Below are 27926 nucleotides of genomic sequence, written 5' to 3'. Positions count from 1 at the left end.
TTTTTAATCTTCATATACTTTATTTTCTTTGGGAAGCGTTCATATTACAGGATTATTTCCCAGATTTCAGCTCATCAGCAACAGAAAATCAGGCGTAAGGCAGCGAGGTACGGTTCCGTTCCCTCAGCAGAACTCTGGGTTCTGTCTGAGCCCAAACAAACCAAGGCCCGCAAACACACACAACGCAGCAAAGCAACTTCTTTAAAAAAAGTTCTGACCCGGCAGAACCTAACCCCGCATCATTACTGAGCTCCGGGCAGCGTGCCGGCTCAGCTCAGAGGGAAGGTCCAGAAACCGGGTCTCCAGAACCATCTGGTTAAATCTGTGCAAAATCAGCTGCTGCTGCATCTTCCTGCTCAGGATGACGGTCCTGGACAGAACCCGACGGTCCTGGACAGAACCAGACCTTTCTCTACATTCATCTGATGCAAGCGGCAGAAACATGAGGGCTACAATACTGACTGCTGCATCCAGGCTGGGGGGGGGGGGGGGGGGGGGGGGGGGGACCCGGCAGCTTCTGCTCTGAGAACCAGAACATGGACCTTAAAGCGGATCAAAGCGCCGGGCCTCCAAGGCTGTGAGGAGCTCCAGTAGGTACTGAAGGAGGTTCTGAGAGGAACCCATAAGGCATGATTGGACGGTCAGACGGGAAATAAATACAAAGACGAGGAAGAAGAGGAGCGCGATGACTGAAAACCAGCAGTCACCTGCTTCCCCTCGTCCCGCTTCTTGTTCTAAGGCCATTTTTGTAGAAAACTAACGCGGCGCTGCGTGCTGATGATCGTCTCCAGATGATTCAGAAGGAATCTACAGAACAACCTGGCAACGTCACGTCAGAGCAGAAACTTTGGCTTTAAGACGCTGGGCGGCAGCAGCCAGCAGGGGGCAGTGTGACATCCTGGGTTCTGATGCAGAGCTGGAGGTGTGGCGGATCAGGTGTCCTCACAGAGCCGTGCTCTCAGTGTCCAGGTCACAGTCTCTGTGGAGGAGCAGGCAGGAGGAAGAGGAGGAGGAGGAAGAGGCAGCCGTCCCTGGCTGCTGGTCTACAGCGAGCTCAGGGGCCAAAACCCGAGCGGGGCCCCTCAGAGACGTCGCCGGGTCTAAAGCAGAACACAGGAGAGCAGAGTGAGGACGCTTCATGTTCCCTAACAGACAGAAAGGTCAAAGCATTTTATTACATTAATAAATGTGGGGGGGGGGGGGGGGGGGGGGGGCTTAAACGTGATGGCAGACCCTTTACTCCCAACAACGTGTCCAGCCGGGTTTATTCCTAAATCATTAATGATCAGGGTCACTACAGGCCGTGGAGGAGATGATGTGCAGGAAGGTGAGAACACATGCAGTCTGTGTGGAGAACGCTGAGTGAGGTGGAAACGCGGCCCTGAACGCATCACCCCCACAGTGAGACACGGTGGAGGCAGCATCATGCTGGGGGAAGCAGGTCAGAGATGATGGAGCAGAACCAGAACCAGCCTGGAGCTTCTTCCTGCTGCGGTGCAGTTCTGTGATGCCAGCAGCAGGGGGCGGTGTTCTCCCGCAGGAGCAGTGAAAGCGGGTCAGAAAAGAAAAGTTTGCCTGAATAAAAAGTTTGTTACGTTCAGATGATGTTGGTTTCAGAGGACGGATGCTGTGATGCATCATCTGACGGCTGCAGACTAAAGTCACGAGTACTTCCTGTCTGCTAAATCTGATTTAAGAGATTTAATTAGGACAGCCAATCAGGACGCTCACATGACTGCGCTGATTTTATTGGTTGTCAGGAAGTTCTGATCAGACGAGACTTCAGGGAGGGAGGGAGGGAGGGAGGAAGGAAAAGAAGAAAGGCAGTGAGGAAGGAAGGAAGGAAGGAAGGAAGGAAGGAAGGAAGGAAGGAAAAGAAGAAAGGCAGTGAGGGAGGAAGGCAGTGAGGGAGGAAGGCAGTGAGGGAGGAAGGGAGGGAGGAAGGGAGGGAGGAAAGAAGTAAGGAAGGCAGTGAGGGAGGAAGGAAGGAAGGAAGGAAGGAAGGAAGGAAGGAAAAGAAGAAAGGCAGTGAGGAAGGAAGGAAGGAAGGAAGGCAGTGAGGGAGGAAGGGAGGGAGGAAAGAAGTAAGGAAGGCAGTGAGGGAGGAAGGAAGGAAGGCAGCAAGGGAAGGAGGAAGGCAGCAAGGGAGGGAGTAAGGCAGGGAGGGAGGGAGGAAGGAAGGGAGGGAGGGAGGAAGGAAGGGAGGGAGGAAGGAAGGGAGGGAGTAAGGAAGGAAGGAAGGAAGGAAAGAAGGAAGGAAGGCAGCAAGGGAGGGAGGGAGTAAAGAAAGGGAGGTAAGAAGGAAGAAAAGGAGGGAAGGATGGGAGGAAGGATGGAAGGAAGGAAGGAAGGCAGTGAGGGAGGAAGGAAAGAAGGAAACAAAGGGAGGTAAGAAGGAAAGTAAGGGAGGGAGTAAGGGAGGAAGGAAATAAGAAAGTCAGTGAGGGAGGAAGGAAAGAGGAAGATAAGGAAGGAAGATAAAAGAGGAAGGAAGTAAAAAGAGGAAGGAAGTAAAAGGAGGAAGGAAGTCAGGAAGTAAGTAAGTAAGTAAGTAAGTAAGTAAGTAAGTAAGGAAGGAAGGAAGAAAAAAGGAGGGAGGAAGGATGGGAGCAAAGGAGGAAGGACTAAAGAAAGAAAAGGTGACAAGGGAGGAAGGACGCTCTGTAGGAAATGGAACGGTGAATAATATTCAGGAACCCTGAAGCAGCGCTGATGAAGATGAAGATGAAGAAGTGATTAATGAGCGGGTCCAGCCTGACGGCCGGTAAGGAAGCAGAACGCGGCCTTGTTGAAGGTCGGGTTCTGCCTGTTCCAGAGCTTTAAATGACCCGGTTCTGGTGGCGGTTCTGATCAGAACGTCTGCTGCTCGTTAGGCTGAAGGCTAGAAGACGGCAGCTGTAACGCCTCGTCTGATTCTGACGAGCAGACGAGGCGTTTGGACCGAGCCGGGAGACAAAAGAACCACAGAGGTGACCGATGGAGGACAAGAGGAAGTGCAGGAGGAACCAGGAGGAACCAGGAGGAACCAGGAGGAACCAGAACAAACGTCAGCTTTCTACAAACCTCTAAGCAGTGCTGCTCTAACCTGCGGAGGCATCACAAGGCAACAGCGTTAGAACCCGCACACACCCCCCCCCCCCACCCCCCAGTACCGAGCCGTTAACGTGTCACACCGGGTCACAGCAGATACCCACCCGTCAGCTTGTAGGCGGCGCCACAGACCCCGTTGGGCTCGCCGCTCAGAGCGCCGGGCTGCGGCGGCGGCGGGATGTTGGGCCGGTTCCGAGGTTTGGGGACGGGCCGCGGCCGCGGAAGAGATCCGGACTGGAAGGGAGAATGGGTCGGAGGAGCGGCGGCGTCCTGGCCGGCGGAGGCAGGAGGCGGAGGGGAGTCCGGAGGGGTGGGGGTGCCTGGGGGCGAGGGCTCAGAGGAGGGCCGGTCCCCGCAGGCGGGCGGCGCCGGGGGGCTGGGATGGGTCGGGGGCTCCGGGGGCGGATGGTTGGGGGCGTGGATGGGAGGCTGGTTGTTGGAGCTGCGGCGGGGCGTGGCACACGGGGTGGGAGAGGTGGGGGAAGTGGGGGAGTGGCTGGAGGGGGGTCTGGACGGGGGGCTGAGGGACTGGGTGGAACCAGAACCAGAGGGGTTGGGGGGGTGGCAGGGAGGGGGGTTGGATGGTTTGGGAGGTGCAGGAGCCTGCTTCTTGGTACCTGACAGGACACAAAGACACGCTGACGACACGCCGCACCATTTCCTGACCAGATGCTGGGATTCAAACTCTCACCTCGACGCATCATGTGGGGGCTGGGCCCCATGGAGCCGGCGCCGGACGCTCCAGACGACCCGCCTCCTCCAGAACCGTTCCTCTGGGGCACAGGCGTCGGCGCCGCAGACGGGTCCCGCAGCTTCGGGCTGATTCAGAAGAAACAAACATCTCAACATCTCATCTAGATTCATTCTTCTAACCAGCAGCAGAACCAAAACCCGGATCAACAGGTGCCGACTGGGAGGCCGGGTCCGGTCGGGCGGGTCGACCAGGAGCTGCCAGGTTCTGCTCTGATTGAGGTGAATGACTGACGCCATTGTTGAACTCGTTCTGTGGGCCGAGTCAAGTCTGCTCTGTTGCAGCAGAACCGGGCTTTTGGTGAGAAACACCCAGCGGGTCCAATGCGACCCAACAGAACCACTCCGCTAACATTTTTAGCTTACAAACACAAACTTCACCGTCTTTATGGGGATCTTCTGAAATAAACCGACACAAAGAAAGGATTCCCTTCATCTTCTACGTTTTCTACTCAGGTCTTCTGGTTCTGGGCTTTTCTGCAGAACCAGAACCAGAACCAGGGACTGACGCGTTTATGATGTAAAGCGCTCAGAACCGCCTCGCTGCTGAAATGTGCCGCAGAGAAACGGGACTGGTTACTTCTGGGGGAGCTGGAGACGTCCACCGCTCAGGTGGGATCACTTGATGCTTTCTGCAGAGATGTGAGAAGGTTCTCTGGTGGAATGACACCAGAACCAGAACTTTGCTAAGTGTGTGGGTACAAAATGAAACGATTGATCTGAATTCACCGTCACCACCACAGAGACAGCAGGTGGAGCTAAACACCAGAAGAAGCCAGCAGGAGACCTGAGGCTGAGGCTGAGGTCCAGCTTCCAGCAGCAGAACCAGCCTGAGAGATGACAGGATGGTTCTGATCAGAGCAGATTCATGGGTTAGGATGGCCTAGTCAAAGCCCAGACCTGAACTCAACCAAGCATCTGTAGCTTGAAGACTGATGTTTTCCACAGAAGTTAATCTGTAGACGCTGGTGGAGGAAAGACCAAAGTTCTGACGCAGAGATGGAAAGAGACTCTCGTCACATTTTTATTTGTTCCACATTTTAAACCATGAATCTTTTTCCTCCTCCTTCCCCATTTTGTGTTGGTCTGTCCCAGAAGATCCCAACAAAACGGCAGAAGTTTTAACCTCATTAATACCAAAGTGGACCTCAAAGATCTCCAGATGTTCATCTGAGGGGATAACGGCATGCAGGTCTGTCTAGAAGCAGGCAGCAGCAGACATGCAGGCAGCACGGCTTACCTGAGCTCCTCTGTGTGCTGGGCTAGAAGCTGCTGAGCCGCTGCCAGAGCAGCCAGACCCTGAACCAAGCTATGCTGGCCGGCGTCCGGCCCTGAACCCCCCGCCCAGGGCTGAGGCTGAGGCGGGGCTTCAGCCAGCGCCTGAGGGGCCTGGCCGGCCCCGGGTGCCAACATCTGGGCCTCCACGGGGGGTAAAGGAGGCTGGAAGGCAGGTGAGGTGTGCTGTTTTCTACCTAAGGTGTTACTGCCTCTACGGAGGGCGTGGTCCGAGTGCTTGTTAGAGGTGCTACAGGCGGCAGCAGGGGGGGGGCGTGAAGAAGAGACAGAAAACACCAGAGATTTAGCCCAGGATCACCAAACCCACAGTCCCAGGAGTTAAAAGCAGTGGATCTCATTATTCCATTAATCTGGTCGTCTCTAACAATTTAGGAGGAAGAAATGAAAGCAAACTGATTTGATTAGAGGAAGCAGAAGAAGAAAAAGTCTGCAGGAAGGAGGCGACTGGGCGGTTACTTGTCTTTGCGTGGCGCGTCGTTCTCCGGTCCCACCATGCTGCCGGGCCTCTTCCTCTCCACGCTGCTGCAGTCGTAGTCCAGCTGACTGCTGAGGTTGGAGGCCGGCGTGGGCATCACAAACATGCCGGAGACATTAAACTCCACCTCTGTAGAATAAACGGAGAGAAACGGCTTCTGGTCAAATCATGTCTGAGCGGCGTGTCAGCTCCATGTAGAAAACATTTCCCAGCAGATGGTGGTGCAGGAGCAGTGGTGGGAAGTAACGAAGTACTTGTACTTACCAGTAACGAAGTACAAGTACTTCGTTACTGGTAAGTACAAGTACTTCGTTACTGTACTTAAGTACAATTTCCGTGTATCTGTACTTTACTTAAGTAGATTTAATAATGGATACTTTCTACTTTTACTCCACTACATTTAACAGTAAGTATCTGTACTTTCTACTTCACTACATTTCTATGCAGCGTTTCGTTACTCCTTACATCCAAGACGCATTTCGGTTTTTTGATTTGTTCGTTAGTTTGAAAGTATCCAATGGCGAGAGCAGAATCAGTCCGCTGAACCAATCCAAAGCGGGAAATAACCATTAGGCCCTCCCTCAAGAAGAGCAGCACAGTACGCAGGACCTGCAGAATCATTAACTCCCAGAATGGAGTCCAAGGATAGTCATCCTCCAGAAGACCTGCCCCACCCATGGCCTTATTTAAAAGATTTCTTTCAAATAACTGGGTCAAAAAACGCTTCCTGGAGATTCCAATGCCGCCTTTGCCTTCCCCGAAAGCATGAAATTCTATCTTTCAAAAATTCACCATCAAATTTGAAAGAACATATTGAGGTAAGTTAAGTTGCTAAACGCTATCGATCCCTGGAATTCTGATGCATAGAATAAAATATCTAAATCTAAACTGTCACAGGGGGTCAACACAATAAAAACATGCTTTATCTGCAGCATTGCTCATTAAAATGGTACATTACTGATTTATTAAAACTAAATACGATAGGTACACTTAATGACATTATAAAAGCCGTTAGGTACTATGGTTGGCAAGTACTTTTACTTTTAATACTTAAGTAGTTTTAAAAGCTTGTACTTTCTTACTTTTACTTAAGTAAAATAATAATGTGGTACTTTGACTTTTACTTGAGTACATTTTTGTCTGTGTATTTGTACTTTTACTTAAGTACATTGTATGAGTACTTTCTCCACCACTGCGCAGGAGCTTCTAAACGGCCCTGATGGTGGAACCAGCTGCTCTCTGGCAGCAGAACCCACCCTCAGGAAAGAACCAGTCGGCATGCTGGATGATGGGCTCTATGATGGCCACCACGTGAACAGAAGTAGCTGCAGCCATCTCAGCCAGAGTCCTGAAACACAAAGCAGGATCAGACACGTTGCAGCGCAGCAGCAAGCCGGCTCAGACGCCAACAGGAGCCTCACCCCTCCGTCTTGGCCCACAGCAGGTTGGGTCCCAGCACGATGGAGATGTTGCTCGGCGTCATTTTGTTGACCTCGCTGTCCTGAGCCAGTCTGGCCAAGAACTTCACCAGATACCTGCGTGGAGACGACATGCAGAGGTGAGAGACGGCTGAGAACCAGGAGGCAACGCAGAGGAGGAGGCCACCGACCTCAGGTTGTTCCTGTTGCTCTTTGGTAGCTGATCACAGACGAGCCAGAGCGCCTGCAGACGTTTGTCTGGGTCCGGCACGCTGCGGCGGGAGGAAAGGGAAAAGTTAGCCAGGCTTCCTGAAACCATGTGTCAGCGTAGCAAAGGTGAGGATGTGGGCTGAGCTGAGGCTTGCCTGGAGGCCTGGATCCAGTCTTCATAAAGCTGGAAGGTCATGAGAGGCTCAGGCAGCTCCCGCAGGTAAGACTTCAGAGCTCCTGGAGCACAAGAAATGTTTGATTTTAGTTAAAACCTTTAAACTCTGGATGAGGTCTGCACAGAAATATGAATATAGGTTCACGTTTTCCTCATTTTCCTGTAACCAACATTAAAATAGGAGATAATAAACTTTAGAACCACTTTTCACTGTAGTTAGTGAATCTGAATTTATTGTAGTCCCCCCCCCAAAAAAACCCAGTCAGATCAGATGACAATAACAGATTAACAGTTGTATTCAGCTCTGGGCTTTGACTAGGCCGTTCTAACCCATAACATCTCAGGCTGCAGGTTCAGGCTGGTTCTCCTGCTGGAAGGAGAACCTCAGTTTCAGGTTCTCCTGCAGGATGGTCCTGCTTCAGCTCCATCCATCGTCCCCCAGCATGATGCTGCCTCCACCGTGTCTCAGCGTAGGGATACTATCTCAGGTCAATGTGCAGAATTAGCTGTTTGTAGGCCAGAGTTACATTTCCACCGTTTTCTAACCTGACTCTGCTTCACATTGTGATGTTTTTGGTTGAATAAAGATGAAAACGTCCAAAGCTGTGACTATTTAAACCCGGCGGTGCGGTGAGCTGAAGCTCAGCGTTGTGTGGTCAGTGTGGGACGTACCAGCGACGGCGTGGGGGTCTGAGTAGAACTCCTCCAGCTGTGACGTGGAGCAGTCCAGGGCTGCCTTCAGCTTCTTCAGCTTGGACGCCCCAGCTGCGATCCTGAATAGACCCTAACACACACAGAGAGAGACAGAGAAAATGAGCAGAAGCATAGATCCATGTGCAGACAGACCAACATTGACTTTGTGAACAGATAAAGTCTGGACCTGTGCTGTGAGCTGCAGCTGCTCATAATGAAGCATCAGGACAACAAACAGCCTGCAGCCTTCACACAGAGCGGCTCTGTGCTGCCGTCATAAAGACAGAGAGCGATAGGCCGGGACACAGGAAGGCAACAAATACAGCGGTCCCCCCCCCCCCGCTTCACTTTCTGTCTGTGAGACACAACACAAAGGGATGTGATTTACTGACGGGAGCATCTGACAGAGAGGAGACGTCGCAGACATTAATCCTCGGCTCCAGCGTCACGTCTGCCTCCTTTTCATTGACTTTAGTCTTTAGTGTGAGGCTGAAAACATTTCCAGCTGCTTTTTAACCCGTCAGCATCTCTGCTGCCGCTTAGCGCTGCTCCATGGAGCTGCTAATGGGTCGCGTTAGGACGTTTTCTACGTCAGAGGTTCTGATCAGGAACACAAAGGAGGTCCAGTTACAGCAGAGAGCCGGGGGAGAACTTATAGGTCTGCTGGCATGTATTTCACCTTTAAAGAAGAAACGGGTCAGAGTTTATAAAACTGCTTTAATGCGTCTAAAACAGGAGATTTACTGAAGATCAGCAGGAAGCAGCAGCAGCTGACTGAAATAACCAATTTAGTAGCAAACATCTGCATTTAGAAACCTGAAGCAGGCTAATCTAATCTGAATTATATTATTTTCAATGAAGATTCAACAAACCATCTGTTCTTTTTATTTATTTTTAATCTTTATAAAACGTTTGCAGCCATGTTTAACTCTCCAGTCTGCCTGTAGATCATGTCCAGATCTGCTGAAAGCAGAGCCAGCGCTGAACAGGACAGTGTTTCCTTCATTGTTCTGATGAAAAAGCTCCTCTGTTCAGTTTGATCTTATCATGAGAAAGTAGGGGGGGGGGGGGGGGTATCAGGCGAGAGCTGCTGCTGGACCTGCAAAACCGACTGTTTCTGCTGAACTGGGAGGAAAACAAAACGCTGTAAATCTATATATTTTATATATTTATCCCTTTGGGTCTCCACATCTGGCTGAGTCTACAGCTGTGTTTACCTGCACACACTTCCACCGTCAGATTAAGATGTATTCAGATTAAATAATCAGATCGTTTACCCATAGAAACGGATCAATTAATCTGATCAGGACGTGCGTTTCTATGCATCTGGCTTTATTCAGCATAGAACCACTCTGACATGTGCAGTTATCACATTCCCCTAGAAAACCACAGAAGAAGAACTTCCATCTTTGCTGAAGAACAAAAATAGCAAAGCGGATTATTATAAGTTCATTTGTCCTCGTAGCGCCCAGACAGGACTGACACCAGCTTCTAATTACGGCTGAAATTAAGCAACATTTTTAGCTTTTAAAAGCAGAAAGGTTGCATCAGAAGCTCCGATGGTTTCGCTTCCCGACGTGTTTTTGCCAGTTAAAGCAGAAATACGTCACGTTTACGTCAGGTGCACATTCTGAATAACCAGAGTTTATATGCAAATAGATCAGATTATCATCCGGCATAAACCAACGCCTCATTCAGATTATAGTTTCACTCTGATTGAGTTTAATTCCATCACCTTGTTTACGTGACGCTCTTTTAATCCGATGATTACCTTTGTCTGTGTAGACGTAGCTGCTGGCAGATGCTTTTTATTTAATTAAAAAGCAGCTGATTATTGGCTGGATGACTCTGCAAGTCAAAGAGCCGCCGCTGGCATCTCTGCTCTTCCTCTGACTGTGATTGAAACGCCTCACAGAGGCTGTAAAACGTCAGCGTTTTCCCTCAGCTACAGCATCCAGGCCTGGTTTCTGTGTGCAGCACTACTTATAGAGGCAGTGTTAGTTGTTGGTCCATATTCTGAGCAGAACGCTGAACCGGATAAAAGCTGCAGCCAAACCAGCAGCAGCTCTGACTAAAGTTTGGAGCCTTTCTGTTCACAAGTTCAGCTTTTCTGAAACCACAGAGGAGGCCAGAGAAGAGCAGGCCCGGTCCTCCCTCACCTCTTCCTTCATGCCGGTCTCCAGCAGCATCATGACGCAGGCCTCCATGGGCAGAGCGATCTCTCTCCCGCTCCTCTTCAGGTGATCATCCAGCGCCGTTCCAAAGGCGGGTTTTTCCATCCAGGAGTCTGAGCAGAAACATGAGAGCAGCAGCAGATCATTTCTGTCCACCTGTAGATCTGCAGCAGGCGTCTGGGTAGCAGGCTCGCCCTTCAGCCGCAGCCAGATTAGCTCCATGTTTGGACCTTAGTGCAAAGAATGAGCGGGGGGGGGGGGGTGCTGGAAAACCAGGTGGGTTTAATGTGAGTAAAGCCGAGGTTTAAGTGTGCGTGGAGTTTTTGAGTCATGGCTTCATGCTGGGTCTGGTTAGGACCACATGTGTTCGGTGCAGAGAAAACAGCACAAAGACAGAGACAATCAGCCATTATGTTCTGAACGAGGATATAAAAATGTTTCTGTCTATTTTAGGAGCTCAAAGTGGAGGATTCAGGCTGTTAAATAAGAGCAGCTGCAGCGTTTGCTCTACCTTGCTGAGCCTGGATGGTGGGCAGCACGCTCTCCAGCACAGCCAGAGACTTCCTGTGGTAATCAGCCTGGGCCTCCAGGAGCTGCAGACAGAGCCATGAGTGGGCCACGCAGAATAACAGCAGCATGAAGGACAGACAGCTGCAAATGTTCCCACATGAGCTGCTGCACAATCATTTTGGCCACGCCCACCCACAGCACTCACCGTTATGAAGTAGTGGGCATAGTCGCCTTCCTTAGAGAAAAAGCTGTACATATCTGCAGCGAGCTGGTCCTGGTGAAGACAGAAGTCACCATCATTAATCTAAACATACCATACCAGAAAAATGCCTAATTCCAATTAAGAGAGCCTTGTAAAGTAGGGCTGTGCATAAACATCCATACAAAGATTAATATCCATGTTTTTAAAAATGATTTAATATCGATATTTTGGCTTTAAATATCAATATACCTCCCAACCACTAGGGGGCGTTATTACAGCCGTTACGGTTCACAGCGAGGAAGTGAGACGAATTTGCAGAACAGCCAACATTTGAGTTGACAGTAAGTGCTATATATATATATATATATATATATATATATATATATATATATATATATATATATATATATATATATATATATATATATATATATATATATATATATATATATATATATATATATATATATATATATATATATATATATATATATATAAGTTCAGTGTATTTACCATTTAAAATCAGAAGTTTGGCACATTTTTGGTTTCTGTGATAAATGCTTTGAACCAAATGCACTTTATGTTTCTGTTAATATATCAGTGTTCAATAAATATAATAGTTGGCTGGTTTTGGTGATTGAATGACTTTGAGCATTAATATGAAAGTAAGAAATATGGATATTGGAGTCAAATCAAGCTGATCTGTGTATCGTGAACAAATCGCCTCATCCTAGATGATAGCGGCCTTACTGCAAAGGTCATTAAACTCAAAACTTTTACAGCCTGTTTTACAGGGATTTCTCAGACTTCTCCCCTGATGGCCAATCAGAGAGCAGCTGTGGGGACGACCACTGGTGATAAATAATGGAGGACCAGCAGGGAGAAGCCGCTCTACGGAAAATAAACAGTTTCTAACCAAAGGTTCAGAAACATTTAACGTTTTCATTCACTTCACAATTTTCTGCTATTCTGCGTTCGTTTCCAAAACGTAAAAACAGTTTAAAAGCTGTGAATAAAGTGGAGCATCTATAAACACGGCGTCATTGACCGTTCAGACGCTAAACTTCCTGATGCCTCAGACCAAACAGAGCTCAGTCCTTTCTGCCCGTCAGGGTTCTGCTTTAGTTCTGGGAAAATCTGCAACAGCCGGCAGGATTTCTAGTTTGTGTCGCCAACAGATCCTGGAGGCTAGAGAAGTCCTTCAGCTTCCAGAGGAGATTATTTAGTAATGCCAGAAAGCTTTAAAAGGTAACCTGCATCATTAGGAAGCTTCCTCAGGGCTGGAGCCCTCAGATGAGAAGTTGACAGTAAGTAATAATAATAATAATAATAATAATAATAATAATAATAATAATAATAATAATAATAATAATAATAATAACTCTGTAATATTACAGGTTAAAATCAGCGGGTCTGGACGGGCTACCTTGCAGAGCTCCACTTTGTTCATGGCTTCATCCACCTCCTCCTTCAGCAGGTCCGCCTTGGCCGTCAGTGCTTGAGTGTTTGTTCCTGAGATTATCGACTTGGTTGCCTGCAACCACCTGGATCCACAGGTGCAACAGGTGAAATCTAGACTTTATGGTGCGTTTGGAGCAGAATGAGGCTCTCTGCACAGAACCAGACAAACCTCGCTCTGGCAGAATCGTAGTCCAGTACCAGCTTGGCCAGCTGCTTCCTTTGCTTCAGGATGTTGGGGATCTCGACCTGCGACGACCAAACAGAAACACGGCTTAGCCAGCGCCTGCTTTTATCCAGCGCCTCCGTATTTAACGACGCTCTTAACGAGTCGGACCTCTGCGAGCTGGCTGAGTGGGTCCAGAACCTCCTTCTCCATCTGCAGCTCGTGCTGCATCAGCTCCGTGGCCAGACGGTTCTCCACCTCTCCGCACACCTCCATCATCTTCCTGTGAGCAGCAGCAACACACCAGACGGAGAAAAACATCAGCGCTACAGTCTGTGTTACTGGTTCCTCCACCGAGTCCAATCAGAAGCTCTGATCTCAGACAACCTGGTTATTAATGTGCCTTTACAGAACCCCAGGTGGCATTTATTCACCGGTCCTACATCACCTGGATCCTTTCTTTCTAGAGTGAAGCTTTAGGCAGCTGTCCATCATTTCCTGTTTGCTTAGGCAGTAAATACAAGATGAGGCCATTTTTAGCCACTCTTCAACACGGGAAAGACAAGATAACACCACCACCCGTTAAGGCAGAAGGAGGCTGACCATTATAACAGGAAATGGCTAAATAAGTGGCTATAAACTGCCCCAGTCTAGAGCCAGATGGACGATTCTGTCAGGAGAAACATCACATTTAAAATGAAAATGATGAACTATAAATCCACGCCGTTAGGTCAGAGTCACCTGCTGCTCTGGCTACTTTTCACTCATTTTGTTAATCGATTGAAAAAAATGACAAAATGTGCTCATTAGAGTCGAGTTTCCAAAGGAAACCAGAACTAATAAGAATGGAGACAAAGGTTTTAGCCGACGGCGTTTAAGCTGGCGCTGTGGAAATGAGGCAGGTATGGCTTATGATCACACTGCGCACAGGACAGGGGGGGGAACTGAGGCACATCGTACTCCCTCTTCCTTCTCCAGACACACTGGAGCTCCTGAAAGTCTAAATATGCTGAAAGCCCCGACCCGACACCCCAGCTGGCAGACGTTTGAACCTGGAGACTCCGTCTGCAGCAGAAGAGACGCGACGGACGGACGGCGGCCCCTCCCTCACCAACTCACCCGATCAGAGAGTCTTCTCCCAGCTGGTTTCCTCCTTCCACCATCGCCTGGGACAGCGCAGTGAGAGGAAGCTTCTTCTGCGGTGAGAGAACAGAGGCAGCCATCAGAAACTACTCACATCAGGACATAAACGGTGAGGAAATCTCCCAGAGCTTCTACTGGACAGCTGAGCAGAGCAGCAGAGGAGGAAACAAGGTGGCCAATGAGCTTTGAGATGTGCCATGATGAAGACAGTCAGTCAAATGATGGAGAGGATTCAGGAGGTCCACGTTTTGATCCAGAGCTTCCCAAAGCCCAGAGTGTCATGCATGGTAAGCAGACGCTGAGAGGAAATGGAGCGAGGCGCTGAGAAAGGCTTTTTACCTGACCGTTTCCTGTATAGAGGCGTGGCACAGACTGTTGGGAGGTGGAGGGTCAGAAAACAAAGAGAACAGACATCATGGAGCAGCTTTACATCATCGTTAGAGCTGTGGCAGCTGATATCATCTAGAAAACACGGCAGGGTGCCGGGCGCTCTGAACTAAATAATAAATAAAGCTGCTGCCAGATAACTTACGTGTCTCTTCTCTGCCTCTGCGCCGATGTGTCCCTGCAGGCACGACGCCATCTTTTTGTGCGTGTTGTGGGAGACGACACGCACCAACTCCATGCGTCGCTCAATCTGCCAACGAGACGAGCCACAGAGACGCTTCAGGAGACAAAGGAGCTTCACCAAGTGTTAAATATTCACCTTTCCCTCGTTAAACCTGGAGCTTCAGCACATTTTGTAGGGATTTTACATCAGTGGGATGTAATTAAGTCATATTATAATGATACATGGGGTGAATCCTTTTGACGGGTATATAACCTGCATGCATTAGCCTTGCTAAAGAGGCTGAGGGCAGAGCTGCTGGCCTGACCTAAACCCTCAGAGCGGAGGTGGAGGAGACCAAGGTATCCAGCATCTTCCAGCTCCATCATGTTTTACACAGCGGAGAGCAAACAGCTTGCAGGACCAGAGACACTGAGGCCTGTAGCCACGTTTACATGCACGACATTCCACCATCGGATTAAAGTGGATTCAGATTAAATAATCTGATTATACCCTTTATACAGGCACACAATCAATCTGATCATAATGTGCGTTTCTATGCACCTTCATTCAGAACAGAACCGCTCTGACATGCACTTATCACAAAACCACAGAAGAAGAACGTCCGTCTGTGCTAAACTACAAAGAATAGTAAAGAAGTGTTCCCAGGCTGGACCGGCACCAGGTTCTAGTTCCGGCTCAATAAATGGCCGTCTCCGTCCTGCCAGGGCGTCGCTCACCATCTGATGAACAGAGGTCCGGCCAGAGGAGGGGGGGGGGGGGGGGTGTTACAGTCGCTAACGGCTAACATGCTAACTGGACCAAACGGCCTCTAAATATAAACGGGAACACCAAAGTCCAGAGGGCGTCCTGAGAAAACTGGATGAGGAGGAATGGTGAGGGAGGATCAACTGAACACCAGACAATTGTGTCCAAAAACAGTCTGAAGTCAGGAATTTCAGCTCACTGCCCCCCCCCCCCCCTCCTCGGTTCTGTTCCCGCGGCGTAAGTCATTCCTGACCCCCACGCCGGCCCTGCATTCCCAGAACAGCTGGAACCTCTGCAGCCCCGCAGACACACATGGCAGCATAGGATCCACCGACCCGTTCAGGCGGTTCTGAGATCCAGTGGGGGGGGGGGAGATATGGCCGTATTCCTCTTCCTCTCATTGTGACGATAAACGGCTCAGACACGCAGAGAGTAACGCTGAGCCAAAGCGGCAGGGCGTGTTCTTCCTCACGCTGCGTGATGAGGTTAGTCAGAGGACAGGGAATCCCAGCAGCTGCTTTATTCTCACCTAAAACGTTTAAAACATTTAAAAGACGTCTGGATGTAAACTGAGCCGACAGCATCAGGCTCAGTGTGTCACAAAGGAGAGAAAAATGAAACGCTTGTTATTGGTCGCTGCATCAGAGGGATTTAGCCTCCAGGCGTGGCAGGAGGTGTTTCTGGAGACTGTGGTGGTGTGAGGAGACCAGGAGGAGCAAAACGTGCATCAGGTGCTTTGATAAAGTTTTAGAGAGGAAACATTTCATGAACCTTCACCAACATGCTGCTGTTTGATGCATTAAGTCAGCAGCAGCGTTTCCATCAGCGCCTTAAAAGCATTTTAAAGTATCGCGTTAGAAAAGGTTGATGTTCAAACAACTTCCTTAACTTCACTAAAAGGTTTTTACGTGGCTTGTGGTTATTTAGGCTCCAGAAAGGCAGATGGAGAAAGTCCTGACGCAGCATCTACCTCACATGACTGATCATCTTCACAGAATCACATTCCTCTACGTCTCTGGACACGAGTTAACGAGACAGAACAATTACAAGTTGGACTAGGAGCAACACGCTGCTGGAAACCTTCGTCTCAGACGAGGCTCCATCCTCTACCTCCAGCGTAACGTCAGCGTCGGGTCAGATTACGCTGTGCCCAGCCTGGCTGAGTCGCTCCTAACCAGGGATGGATGGGAGACCCTAGCTCTGGCTGAAGATAACGAGCGGCTAAGGAAACATGTCGCCCTGCAGCAAGAAGGTCTGACCTTCAAATGCTGACCGGGTCTTTCTGACTAGACTTTGCTTCCTCTCCCTCTGCTTCTCCTCAGTGACTCCATAGTCCAGAACATCACTGTGAGATTAATAAAGTGCAGTTAGGTGAGTGTTTATGGTTGTTCTGTGCGTCTTTGTGTCGGACCCCGCCTCTCGTCCAATCACCGCTGAAGACAGCAGGTAAAGGTAAAGGATGGATGTAATAGAGGCATTTACCTGCTGCTGTTTAGAGCCAATCAAAGGAGGAATCTCTGATCCTGATCTACAGCTGATGGGTCGGAGATCCTCCATAAAATTACCTTTAAACTATACCTGTCCAATGGGAATTCACGTATGGGGCCATAGATAGTAGCAAAGTTTGCTTGTAGCATGGGCCGGCCTGTCCTGCTGTTTAAACCCACCTCACATGTTAAATGGTCCAATATAACATCAGAAGGTCTTTTTATTACCATGAAGTGGAAAAACCACAGAGAGAATCAGCAAAGAACTATTTTAGTGGTAATAAATGTACGTTTGGTCTCTCCACTGTTAAATAAGAACAAGTGAGCAGAAATGACAAAGATAAACGTCTTTACTTCTTTACTTCTTTACATCAGATATGCAGACAGTTGGTGCGACGCCGCAGGGACGGGGAGGTGGAGGCAGGAATAACTGGGTGGGGGTCAGAAACCTTCAACAGCACCAACCAGCACCAATCAGCTGCAGGATTGTAGGTTCTAGAACCTCTAGAACCTACAAAGCTGTGAGCAGAACCCTTTAGCTGCTTTTATCTGTTTGGAACGAGTCCAGGCCCAGAATCAGGATGTGTGTGACAACCCGGGGAAAATTATCAGAGTTCACCATGTTCATAAAACCTAAAACCAAAAATGCACTAAACATACCGGCTCTGATCTAAAATGGAAAAGCAGCAAATATTCATACGGGACCTAAAGTAATGAAACATTGATTATTACAGCAATGCTAACTGTTTTTATACAGATATTAATAAATAAAACTAGCAGCTAAATGCAGAAACAGTTTTCTACCAAACAGGCTTGTTATTCTGCTCCTACAGAGCAACAGCTGCTGATCTGGTTCTGCTTTGGTAAAAGCTGCAGAGCCGACAGACACGCCGCTCATCGTTTTAAAGCAGCGTAACATTAATACCACTGATGATGATCAGGCCTCATTTCTACACCGTCATCATCTGTTGTTCATGAGCAGAGATATTTGCTAAAAGCCAGAAACTGTAGTAGCGTGCAGCAACAAGTGGGGGAGGGATGCTCCCTGCAGCATCGAGGAGGTCTGATGGCTCCTGTTGCATGGATGGAAACAGCCAGGGCTCAGGATGTGATCCTTGAGGAACCCCCGTTCATTCTGGATTAATTGATTTAATTTAACGGATACCGGTAACGTGTCTAACGCTTTATAAAGAGTGATTAACTAAAACGGTTATGTGCTACTTAGTGTACCTGAAGGCCTGATCCACTTTCAGTCCAATAAGATATTCATTATTAATTATCATCATCATCATCATTATACTATCTAACGTTTTCTAACTGCTTTAGACTGATTTGCTTATAATCAGCACAATTGAATATGAGGAATCATGACATTAAAATCCTTCCTTCAGTGAAAACATTCCTCCTAGTTGCTTCTGTTCAACGGTCCGTCTGCACCACAGCAGGTCCTGCTGGGAGTGCCCAGCACCGATATTAGAATAAGGGATAATGCAAACACAGGTGTGTGTTTAGATCACAATGACTTCCTGATCAGTGGAACGTCTTTGCAGACAACGGTCTGTCCAACGCTGGGATCTTTGAGCTTCCATCCGGCTGATTTCTCTGTAGTCAGCAGAACCGAGGTTCTGAAAGGTCCAGCTAGTCCTCAGACAGGGGGGGTCACACAAATAATGGACACTATCTTGGTTTATGTCTGTTGATCAGAGGACGGCGTGGTAATGCTGGCACAGCTGCAGATCGCTCAGTGCTGGAGTTACCCCCCCCCCCCCCCCCCCCAGTAAAACAGACAGACAGACGGAGCTCCTCCACCACGGCTCCAATCTGGGACAATGCAACAGTTAATTAACCCGATGAAAACATTAGGAAACGAGGGTTTTCAGGTTGCTTTTGTCCAGATAAGGAAAGGTTTCATAAAAATATAGTCATCTATAAAGAGAACATGAGAAATAAAACGCTTTGAGGTAAAACAGAGACGAAGAGGAACCTTGTTAGGACATGACTCCTTATTTAAAGTGGCAAAGCAACAAAGTGTAAGATACAGGTGGTTAACAAATGTTAATACAGAAAAACTAATTAATAAAGGAGGAAAGGCTCTACAGAGGTATCCTCTCTCTCATCTTCTAAACTCCCATCAGTAAAGAGCAGAAAGGGAGCCTAAAGAGGAAGTGCAGAGACGGCGGCGTTCAGAGGCCAGGAGGCCAGGAGTGTGATTAATGTGTGATTAATGATTTACCTGCAGGAGGTCATCACTGAGGACTTCTGTCTTCTCTGCTCTGTGGGGCAAACAAGACGAAGAGGATTCAGATCAGCGGCAGCAGAAATGATTAATGGCATTAACTGAACCTGCTGCATGGCTGACAGCCAGCTGGAAAACACCAACAACGTCCTCAAGGGTCTGGGAGCATTTTTCTCATCACTTATAAAAGCTTAAAAGGAAGAAATGAAAGGGATATTTTCAGAGAAAAGAGCACAGATGCTGTTTCCATATTCAACAGGCTGTGGGTGCAGTAAGCAGCAGCTACTCACGCTCTCGGTGTTGTGCACACAGCGGCCAAACAGCCGTGCCTGAACCTATTAATAGTAAACTAACGGCTGAACTTGAAGAGGTCAGACAGATTAGATCCAGTTAAAAGCAGCGGGCTGGGAAAGCCGGGCTCCTCTCAGCTGCTCATCAACACTGCAGTCCGTGCTGCAGACCTCTGACAGGCAGCTGTTAGTGCGCCATGAGCCAAGTCTCATACTTCTAACATTTGATGCAATAGTGGTTAAACTGAATGAGCATACCAACAGGAATGTGTTTTAATGAATGCCTAAATTAGAAAAGGAGGTTTCCCTAAAGAAACACTTGAGTTTCTAGCCCTTCTCTACAGGAAGCTGGGCCGTATCCCTGCAGCTAACCGCTGTGCAAACCTCCCACTTTAATCCTGGAGACATGGAGACGGTTGCCTGCCTGCATGCTGGTGCTGCAGCTCTGCATGCAGCCGGCCCGGCCTCCATGAACTGCAGTAACCCCTCACAGCTGCTTCCAATTACAATACAGACACAGAGCAGCAGAGAGGCTGATAGAGGAGCCTTCATGGCTGGAGACGGCGAGGGAAAGAGACGCCGTGTGTTTTAGGAGGAAGCTGCAGAACGTGCCCAGCAATGAGCTGCAGCTTAGAGATGAGAGGGAGGCACAGCTACGCTCAGGAGCAGCTAGGCTCTTATTAACCACAGAAATGAGACTTTCAGATAGCTGTGGGGGGGTGACTAAAGCCCAGCATGTAACCAACGTTCTGCTGCAGACTACAAGGTCCAGTTCATCTAAACCAGAGCGCCTCAGTTCAGAACAAATGTTTCTGTTCCTCTCTGGAACTCAGCCAAACAACTTCAGTTCTATGGTCTAAAGTATTCATACCCCTTCCACTGCTCTGATCTGCACCAGCACCACTGATTAGCGTGGGATTAATCCGCAGCTGCAAGCTCCCTGAAAACAGACGGAAACATGCCAGGAATGGACAGAAGGTGTTGAGCAGTGAGCCTCGTCGTCATGCTCATCCAGTTCCCCTTCAGCTCTGAGCAGCTTCCTGGAAGAAGAGCGTTTCCACAGCATGATGCTGCCGCCACCGTGTTTCAACGTGGGGACATTGTGTTCATGTCGATGAGCAGAATTACTTCACCGCCACAACGAGAAACTCGCCGTCATCAGACCAGAGCAACGTTTTACACAAACGCGACTAACGTCTTTCTTCTTCCTCCCTCCTGAGCTGTGGATCTCTGCAGCTCCTCCAGAGCCACCATGGTCCTCCTGCTTCTCTGATCAATGCTCTCCTGGTCCAGCCTGTCAGTCCAGGTGGACGTCCATGTCCTGGTAGGTCTGCAGGTGGTCCATCCTTTCTCCAGGTCCACATGATGATCAGAACTCTGGGAGGTTCTGTAGAACCTGACATGCTGTAAACTGGACCAGAACCTCCTCCCTGACCCGTCTGCTGGGTTCCTGGGTGTTCATGCTGGTTGTTCCCTGAAGAACCTCTGAGGCCAGAACCAGAACCGCTGCAGTCTGACTAAATCAGCTTAACTTCTGAAACCAGTTAGTTGAACCAGATTTTAATTAAGGGTGGTAGTAAAGAGGCCTAAAATAAACATGCATCATATGCAATGTTTATTTTAGGCGATGCTAACGTCGATGCTAACTGCGATGCTAACGGTGACCCATCTCAGGCTCTTCTCACTAATCTAACTCATTTATGGAAGAAATTTTGTTCCAACATTGTTGCAAAGAACACGTTTTGTAAATAGTTAAAAAAGGTTTTTAGAGTAACTTTGCTGTTTTTCTATGATTTTATTAAAAAATAAATCAATTAGAAAAAGTTTCATATTTCATTTTTAAAATTTTCCTGATAGTTTTACAAACTGCATTCTCTTCAGGTTTGAGGCGTGAGGAGCCAAGAAGCGTTTCTACTGGTCAATGAGGGTCAACACTGAGAAATGAAGAGAATGCAATTTTAAAAAAAAACTATATCTGAAAAAGAGAAATGTGAAAAAAATAAAAAAAAATTAAATCTGAAAACAATTATTTTTTAAATAAAATCATAGAAAAACAGCAAAGTTACTCTGAAAAACTTAACAAAAAGGTTTTTCAAAGTTTAAATTGTGGATTTCATTTTACATCTTCAAATTTACAAAACATGTTTGCAACGATACTGGAACAAAATCCCCTCCATAAACATTCGGATGCAACGCTGTGAAACGCTCAGAGACGTCAGCTGATGCAGAGAAAAGATGGCCGACACGTCACGCCTCAGCGGAGCAGCACCTTCTGCAGAAAGCGCGCCGCCATGCTGAGCTAGAGACTCTGAGCCTGGCCTGGTCTGAGCGGCACCATGGTGCAGCTACAGAGGCAGGCGGTGAATACTGAGGCACGGTGGACGGCCTGCTGCCCTCTAATCAGCAGCTGAAGAGAAAGATTCTCCTCTGTGGCCAACAGCTCAGGTAGGAGGTAATGATCCTGGCCCCGGATCAAAGCAGGATAACAGGAGTAACTCCACTGGTTATACGAGCTGCTAAGATAGCATTAAGTCCAAGTAGGAGATAATGTTAGGAAAGGAGACAGAAACCATGAGTGTCTCTTTACTATCAATACTGTTACATTCAATTAAAACTAATCCAGATGTTTGATGGTAAAGCTTTAGAAAGTGGAGAAAACGAGCTCAGAAAGCTGGTTTCCAATCAGGATCCTTAGTTTCCCAAAGAACTGCGACTATTTCAGGGCATCTCAAACTAAATTATGTCGGATGAGTCAAAGTTCTCCAGCAGTGAATAATTTCCTGTAATTGTCACGAGGAAAACGTCCTGCTGGTGTCAGAGAACATCCAGAGTGTCTGAAGCTTTGCATCATGGACGTCATTCTGCTGCAGCAGCAGCCAGGTCCGCTGGGACGCACGGGAACGCCCAGCATCAGCTTTCAGCTCCCGCCTGACATCTCAGCCGTCCCCTCAGGCCTGGGGGGGGGGGGGGGGGGGTCTGTGTTCAGCTGGAGCCCCGTCATGGCCAGCAGACGACTTTCTGACGTGTCAGAGCATAAAGGCTTTTATGAGGAGCAGAGATCACAGCGAATTATTCTGAAGGGTTGATCAGCTGCAGGATCTGATGAAAACTGTAGAGATCTACCCATTAATAAAATCTATTTTTTCTGTACTTTTTTTATTTGGTCTAATAGAAGTAACCCTCCTATCTTGGCAATTCTGGGCATTTTACTCAGAGTTTAAAAGCGAAGAAAGAATTTGGCTGGTGCTGAAAGTTTGACGCGGATAACGGAAACAGGAGGACGGCGTGTGAGAACGAAAGATGCAGAAAGTACCGCTACGGCCAGACTGACGCACACATTTGGGCTGTTTCAGGTTATTGTCTTAAAAGACCTAAACCAGGAAAAGAACGGGATGTTTGAGCTGAAATGCGGTTTTTGGGTCATTGGTGGGCTTCGCTTTGTTCTGTTAGCATTTAGAAGCAGCTCTGCTAGCTGATAATTATTCTAACTTTGATTAACATCCACATCAGTTTTTGGCAAAACATGAAAAAACAAACGATCAAACGGCGACAACGATGAACTGATCATTTATAAACGTAGAAATCCCATAGTTTGGTCTGCTTTAGCCAGTTTTTCACCGTTTGTTCCACGGCAGCATTGAGGCGGTTTGCATGTTTGAAAATTACGCGGGCCAGAAGCCTCAGAGCCCCACTGGATTATGGGTAAGTTTCATTTTTTAAGCCGTTTGTGTGTTTTGGGGCTCTAGATCTTATCCACACTTGAGTTTTTCCTTTAAAACCAGACAAAGGTTAGAGATCACGCAAAGATTTTCGTCTTTTTCCAGCCACTCATTGACCAACTTATGCAGCATCAGCACTTATTGGGCTGGACGGCCAAATTCATCCTGGACGGTGAAATCAAAGCCCAGCTTCTAGTGACCGCGGCTATAATCCTGCGGCCCAAACGGTGACACTAAACGACGGCAGGTAGGATCACCTGCAGAAGAAGAGCCAATAAAACGCTTATTTTTCACAAAGACAGCGAGGAAACATCTGCTGTTCTCAACATTTGGATCGTTTCTATCAGAGGGAAAAGGAAACCAAAACAGCTCTTCTTCTCTCTAAGTAAGTCGTGTATAAAGCAGGAAGCTGCTGGCGGTGAGAACTGGCAGTCTGAGTGGAAAGTGTCGGTTAAAGCGAGCTGGAAATGGGTTTGTCTGGTCACTCTGAGGCGCTGAGCTGATGCTGAGAAGCTCTCAGGTCTCCGTCCTCACATGTGGAGCTTTCAGCGAGTCCTTCAGGGGGCTGCGTCCACACAGGCTTAGGTTTGCTCTCCAGCCGTAAAGCCGACTGTGGTTCTGAGACGGTTCTGAGGCGGTTCTGAGGCCCAGACAGCCGGTCCCCTCAGCCTCCACATGACAGCCAGAGGCCATTAAACGTGCCGTAAACTGCTGCGTTCTGAAACTCCGCTGCAGATGACTTCTGGCTTTCATTACCACGCAGATGGTGATGCAGATGGTGCTTCTAGGCCGTAAAGCCGTTACAAGCCGACTACATCAACCCGCCGCCATCACAGCAGAGTTCAAACGCAGGAAATCACAGCAGCCTCACATGGAGAAATCAAAACGATCCTCGTATGTTGGCCGATCTCAACCACAGGCCGTTTGTTTCCACACACGTCAACTTCCATGTCTGCTTACATCAGGCGTCCCAGTCCCCCCCCCCCTCTCCCTAGAAAACACGTCTCTGGGAGACAGCTTCCTGTTTGTGGAAGAAAGAGGAGAGATTTCCTCCGAGCCGCTGCTCTCTGGACACAATGTTCTGCCTTCGCACAATCACAGGAACCCAGGGGGCAGCGAGGAGGGCCGTTCTCGCTGCGCAGAGAGACAGGCGGCCATCGCTACATGATGGATGAAGCCCGTTTGCCCTGAATGTAGCCTGAGAAGGAGCGTTTGCTGAAAGACGTTAACCCCACTAATGCTGACAGAGGAGCAAAGAGCTGCTGCAGGAAAACATGCGTCTGTTTTCTGCATTATGCTCTCCTGTTGTAATTTACTGCTGGTAAAAAAAAAAAAACTATGAGGATTCCAGATGTTCACCTTCTGCTGGTGTTTGATTTAACGTTGGGAAACTTTGGGAAGCTGCTTTTCTCTCTACACCTTTGGTAAAAGAGTTCAACATAGAAAATCAGAGGCGCCATCCTGGTAGCCTCAGACTAGCAGCAACGTTTCTTCATCTTACATTATAATTTAATTTTGTAGATATCCCCTGTGGTTTAGTCCATTAACCTCATAGATGCTAGATGGATATTTTAGCTTCCCTTCATTGGCTTCCTGTTAAATCAAGAATAGAATTTAAAATTCTCCTTCTAACGTATAAAGCCCTTAATAATCAAACTCCATCATATATCAGAGCTCTGATTACCCCGTATGTTCCTAACAGAGCACTTCGCTCTCAGACTGCAGGTCTGCTGGTGGTTCCTAGAGTCTCTAAAAGTAGAATGGGAGGCAGATCCTTTAGCTATCAGGCTCCTCTCCTGTGGAACCAACTCCCAGTTTTGGTCCGTGAGGCAGACACCCCGTCTACTTTTAAGACTAATCTTAAAACTTTCCTTTGTGACAAAGCTTCTAGTCAGAGCGGCTCATGTTACCCTGAGCTACCTCTATAGGCAAAGAGTCTTGAGATGACGTGATGAACTGTACTGCATTAAATAGATAGATGGACGAACAGATTAAATGAGTTAAACTACATTGTAATCAGTAATGTTTTGTCCTTTATCTGGTTCTCAAAGTCAATTGAAGGATTCAATAAAATCACCAAGATATTGCACATGTTCCTTAAAGAAAAAGCTCAGAGGCATATTTATGTTTGATGGATAAAAAGAGACCAAAGCGCCTCCAGTGATAATGAGCAGCCTATTGTCTCTGAGGATGCACCGCCTGTCTGCATGAAGAGCCAAACCCTGTTTATGTCTACACCTCTCCACCAAACACAGACGTGGCTCCAAACACGGTGATGAAAACCTCCTCTGACGCGCCTCGCCTTCATGTTCTGACAGAATGGATGAAGTCTGCTACTATTCCCGGTTCCACTGGGAGATCTGACTTCTCACTGCAGCACGATGGCTGAACAGCAGAAACGGTCCTCGTCTGCTAAACCTGCATCCTTCTAGTCCTGGAGCTTCAACACTGATACAGACTTCACATTCTAGATCATCGTTTCAGGGCTGGAAGAAACAACAGTAACGCCATAAGGTTATAGGAACATAGAGAACATGGACCCGGTTCTGAAGTCCTCACTAAGACTAAGAACATAGAGAACATGGACCCGGTTCTGAAGTCCTCACTAAGACTAAGAACATAGAGAACATGGACCCGGTTCTGAAGTCCTCACTAAGACTAAGAACGTAGAGAACATGGACCCGGTTCTGAAGTCCTTCCACTAAGACTAAGAACATAGAGAACATGGACCCAGTTCTGAAGTCCTTCCACTAAGACTAAGAACGTAGAGAACATGGACCCGGTTCTGAAGTCCTTCCATGGCTCCCTGGATCTCAGAGAATAGACTTTAAAATCCTTCTGTTAGTCTATAAATCCCTGAATTAGAACCTAAATACATCACAGACTTGTTATCAGGGCATCAACCCTCCAGACCACTCAGGTCTTCTGGCTCCAGCCTGCTCTGCAGAACCAGAACCAGAACCAGAACCAGACATGGAGAAGCAGCATTTAGTTCCTATGCTCCACTGATCTGGAACAAACTCCCAGAAAACTGGAAAAGTGCTGAAAGCCTGAGTTCCTCAAAATAAAAGTTAAAAACACATTTATTTAGGATTTTAACTGTTCTAGTTCAACTTTTTTACTGAAACATCATTAGTTCAACTTTGTAGTCCAACTGTTTTTAAAATCATTAATATGTGCTTTTACTTTCCATTTTCTCAAGTTCTATTTTGTTCAATTTCTCTACATTTTATTCCAACTTGCTTTTATTTTCCTCTGTTTTAATCATGTAAAGCACTTTGTGTTGTCATTGTACTGAAATGTGCTTTACTAATAAACTTGTCTAAAAATGTTCTGATAAAATCCCAGTTTTCCAGCAGGAGGATGATGCTGGGATGCAGAGCTCCAGGAAACCAGTCCCCTAAATGGGCTTCATCAGAACCCAGGGACAGTTTTACACATTTTAGTGAACCATCCCTCCATCTTGGTCAGGTCATCTCCATGAATCTGCCTGGTTAAAACTCATCAGAAGCTGCTCTCTAACTTTATGTTGGGACGGTAAGAACTGGAAGATAAACCTGAGCGACTGTTCTGCCCAACACAAAGAGAAAGCGCGCCTGGTCCCGGTTCTGGTCCCGGTTCTGGTCCCGGTCCAGCTGCGGGGAGGAGAGCGGCTACTTGCCTGCCGACCGTCTGATTAGCGAGCTGCTTCATGCGGTTGAACTGCTTCTTCATGGTCGCTGCTCCGCCAGCCGATCTTCCCACGTCGCGCTTCGGCACCAGGCCTTGGTGGCTCCTGAAGGGCCCAGAACCTCTTCCAGAACCTCTTCCAGAACCTCTCCCAGAACCTCTTCCAGAACCTCGCCCAGCCGCCGCTATGACAGGGAGAGACAAGCGACAGCCATTGGAGCTAAAGCCCGTTAGAAGCGGCGCCGCTAGCCGCTCCTCCCGGAGGAGAAAGTCGGGGGAAGGTTCCCGCTCTCAGCCCGAAGGCAGCGGCTCCTTTCGGGCATCGTTACGTACGTCAGCGTCCAGGAGTCAGAGGCGGCCCGCGTTCACTGGCTCCAGCGGCTCTCCATGGCCGCCGTCCAGACCGTTAGCCGATGCGCTAGCGACGATGAGCCCGATGATCCGAGCGGGAGGAGGGGGGCTTCGGCTGGGTTCCACCGCAGGAAGTGGCCTCGGTGCTCCTCGGCTTGTGCAGGCAGCACCTCCTCCTTCTGGAGCCCAGCAGGAGGAACCGGCTAAGGCGCAGGGAGGCTTGGCATTTCCTCAGGCAGGGGGACAAGGCTGCGGCGGCGGTTCCCACACCTGGAAATGACCCTCGGCGCTGCCCATAGATGGACATTTATACCCATCACTGTCCAGAGATAAACCTTCTCATAAGACCTTTATGGTCTCCATGCTGGAGGACACGTCCTGATGTCCTCCCTGCTGGCCCCAGGTTGGACTTTTGGGTGGACATATGAGAAAAGTGTCCAACATTTCCTCCTGTCAGCTGGTTTTCCTCTGATGGAGGTTTACACTCTTTAGTCCCAAACACTGACTTCCCTTGTCTTGCTGTGATTTTTTTATTTTATTATAAGGAGACACTGCTTTGAGTTTTCTGTCATGGTGTCTTTATTCAGACTTAGACTTTATTGTCATTCATCTGCACATTCACAATGTAGTCTTCATTTGAGAAAAACCTCGTTGCAATAAGCTCAGAGTAAAAACATTATAACTATAAGGCAAGGCCAGTTTATTTGTAGCAGGTTTCAGTAACAAGATGATTCAAAGTGCTGAACATGAACAGAACTTAGAAAACAGAGAGAGGAAAACACATTTAGTGGAATAGTAGCAGCAGGTAAAGGTATCAGAGCAGTTGAGCTACAAACTAAATATAATGAAGTTTCATGGAACTACAACCTTTTAAATAAACATTAACATTTAAAGGCAACTCTAAACTAACATGTTTTTAACTTTAATTTAAAGGAACTCAGGCTTTCAGCACTTTTCCAGTTTTCTGGGAGTTTGTTCCAGATCAGTGGAGCATAGGAACTAAATGCTGCTTCTCCATGTCTGGTTCTGGTTCTGGTTCTGCAGAGCAGATTCTACTAAAGATAAACATGGATTAGTTTTTCCAGATCCTGCTGAGACA

At 48.0% G+C, this 27926-nt stretch overlaps 1 protein-coding gene across 4 annotated transcripts; it reads right to left on the bottom strand.

Moving 5' to 3' along the window:
* arhgap17a (Rho GTPase activating protein 17a) lies at positions 1-27214 on the bottom strand. Of its 4 annotated transcripts, XM_036132095.1 has the most exons (23): positions 26810-27214; positions 26469-26661; positions 18796-18835; positions 14293-14397; positions 14100-14132; positions 13737-13813; positions 12789-12900; positions 12624-12700; positions 12420-12537; positions 10997-11065; positions 10793-10874; positions 10267-10394; positions 8087-8198; positions 7395-7476; positions 7221-7301; positions 7033-7146; positions 6868-6959; positions 5593-5740; positions 5081-5365; positions 3782-3909; positions 3195-3707; positions 3064-3085; positions 989-1100 (listed from the first exon to the last, which is right to left on the bottom strand). In XM_036132095.1, the coding sequence occupies exons 2-22, from the start codon at positions 26519-26521 to the stop codon at positions 3081-3083; spliced, it is 2454 nt and encodes an 817-aa protein (XP_035987988.1). In that variant the 5' UTR covers positions 26522-26661; positions 26810-27214; the 3' UTR covers positions 989-1100; positions 3064-3080. The 4 variants fall into 4 exon arrangements, with proteins under 4 accessions (XP_012721825.2, XP_035987989.1, XP_035987987.1 ...); XM_012866371.3 differs by lacking the exon at positions 3064-3085 and having other exon boundaries at positions 1-1100; positions 26810-27213; XM_036132096.1 differs by lacking the exons at positions 3064-3085; positions 5081-5365 and having other exon boundaries at positions 1-1100.
* Positions 27215-27926: the final 712 nt, after the last annotated feature.

The sequence above is a fragment of the Fundulus heteroclitus genome, unplaced genomic scaffold (genome assembly GCF_011125445.2).
Source record: "Fundulus heteroclitus isolate FHET01 unplaced genomic scaffold, MU-UCD_Fhet_4.1 scaffold_47, whole genome shotgun sequence".
Lineage (NCBI taxonomy): Eukaryota > Metazoa > Chordata > Actinopteri > Cyprinodontiformes > Fundulidae > Fundulus > Fundulus heteroclitus.
This window is presented reverse-complemented; position numbering and strand designations above follow the sequence as displayed.

Excerpts from the sequence above, each read along its gene's own strand:
- arhgap17a (XM_012866371.3), bottom strand. The coding sequence starts at position 26,521 with ATGAAGAAGCAGTTCAACCGCATGAAGCAGCTCGCTAATCAGACGGTC. Across the intron at positions 13,814-14,099 it reads TCTATACAGGAAACGGTCAG|AAGAAGCTTCCTCTCACTGC; the intron begins GTAAAAAGCCTT and ends CTCTCACCGCAG. Across the intron at positions 7,477-8,086 it reads AGACCCCCACGCCGTCGCTG|GAGCTCTGAAGTCTTACCTG; the intron begins GTACGTCCCACA and ends CTTGTGCTCCAG.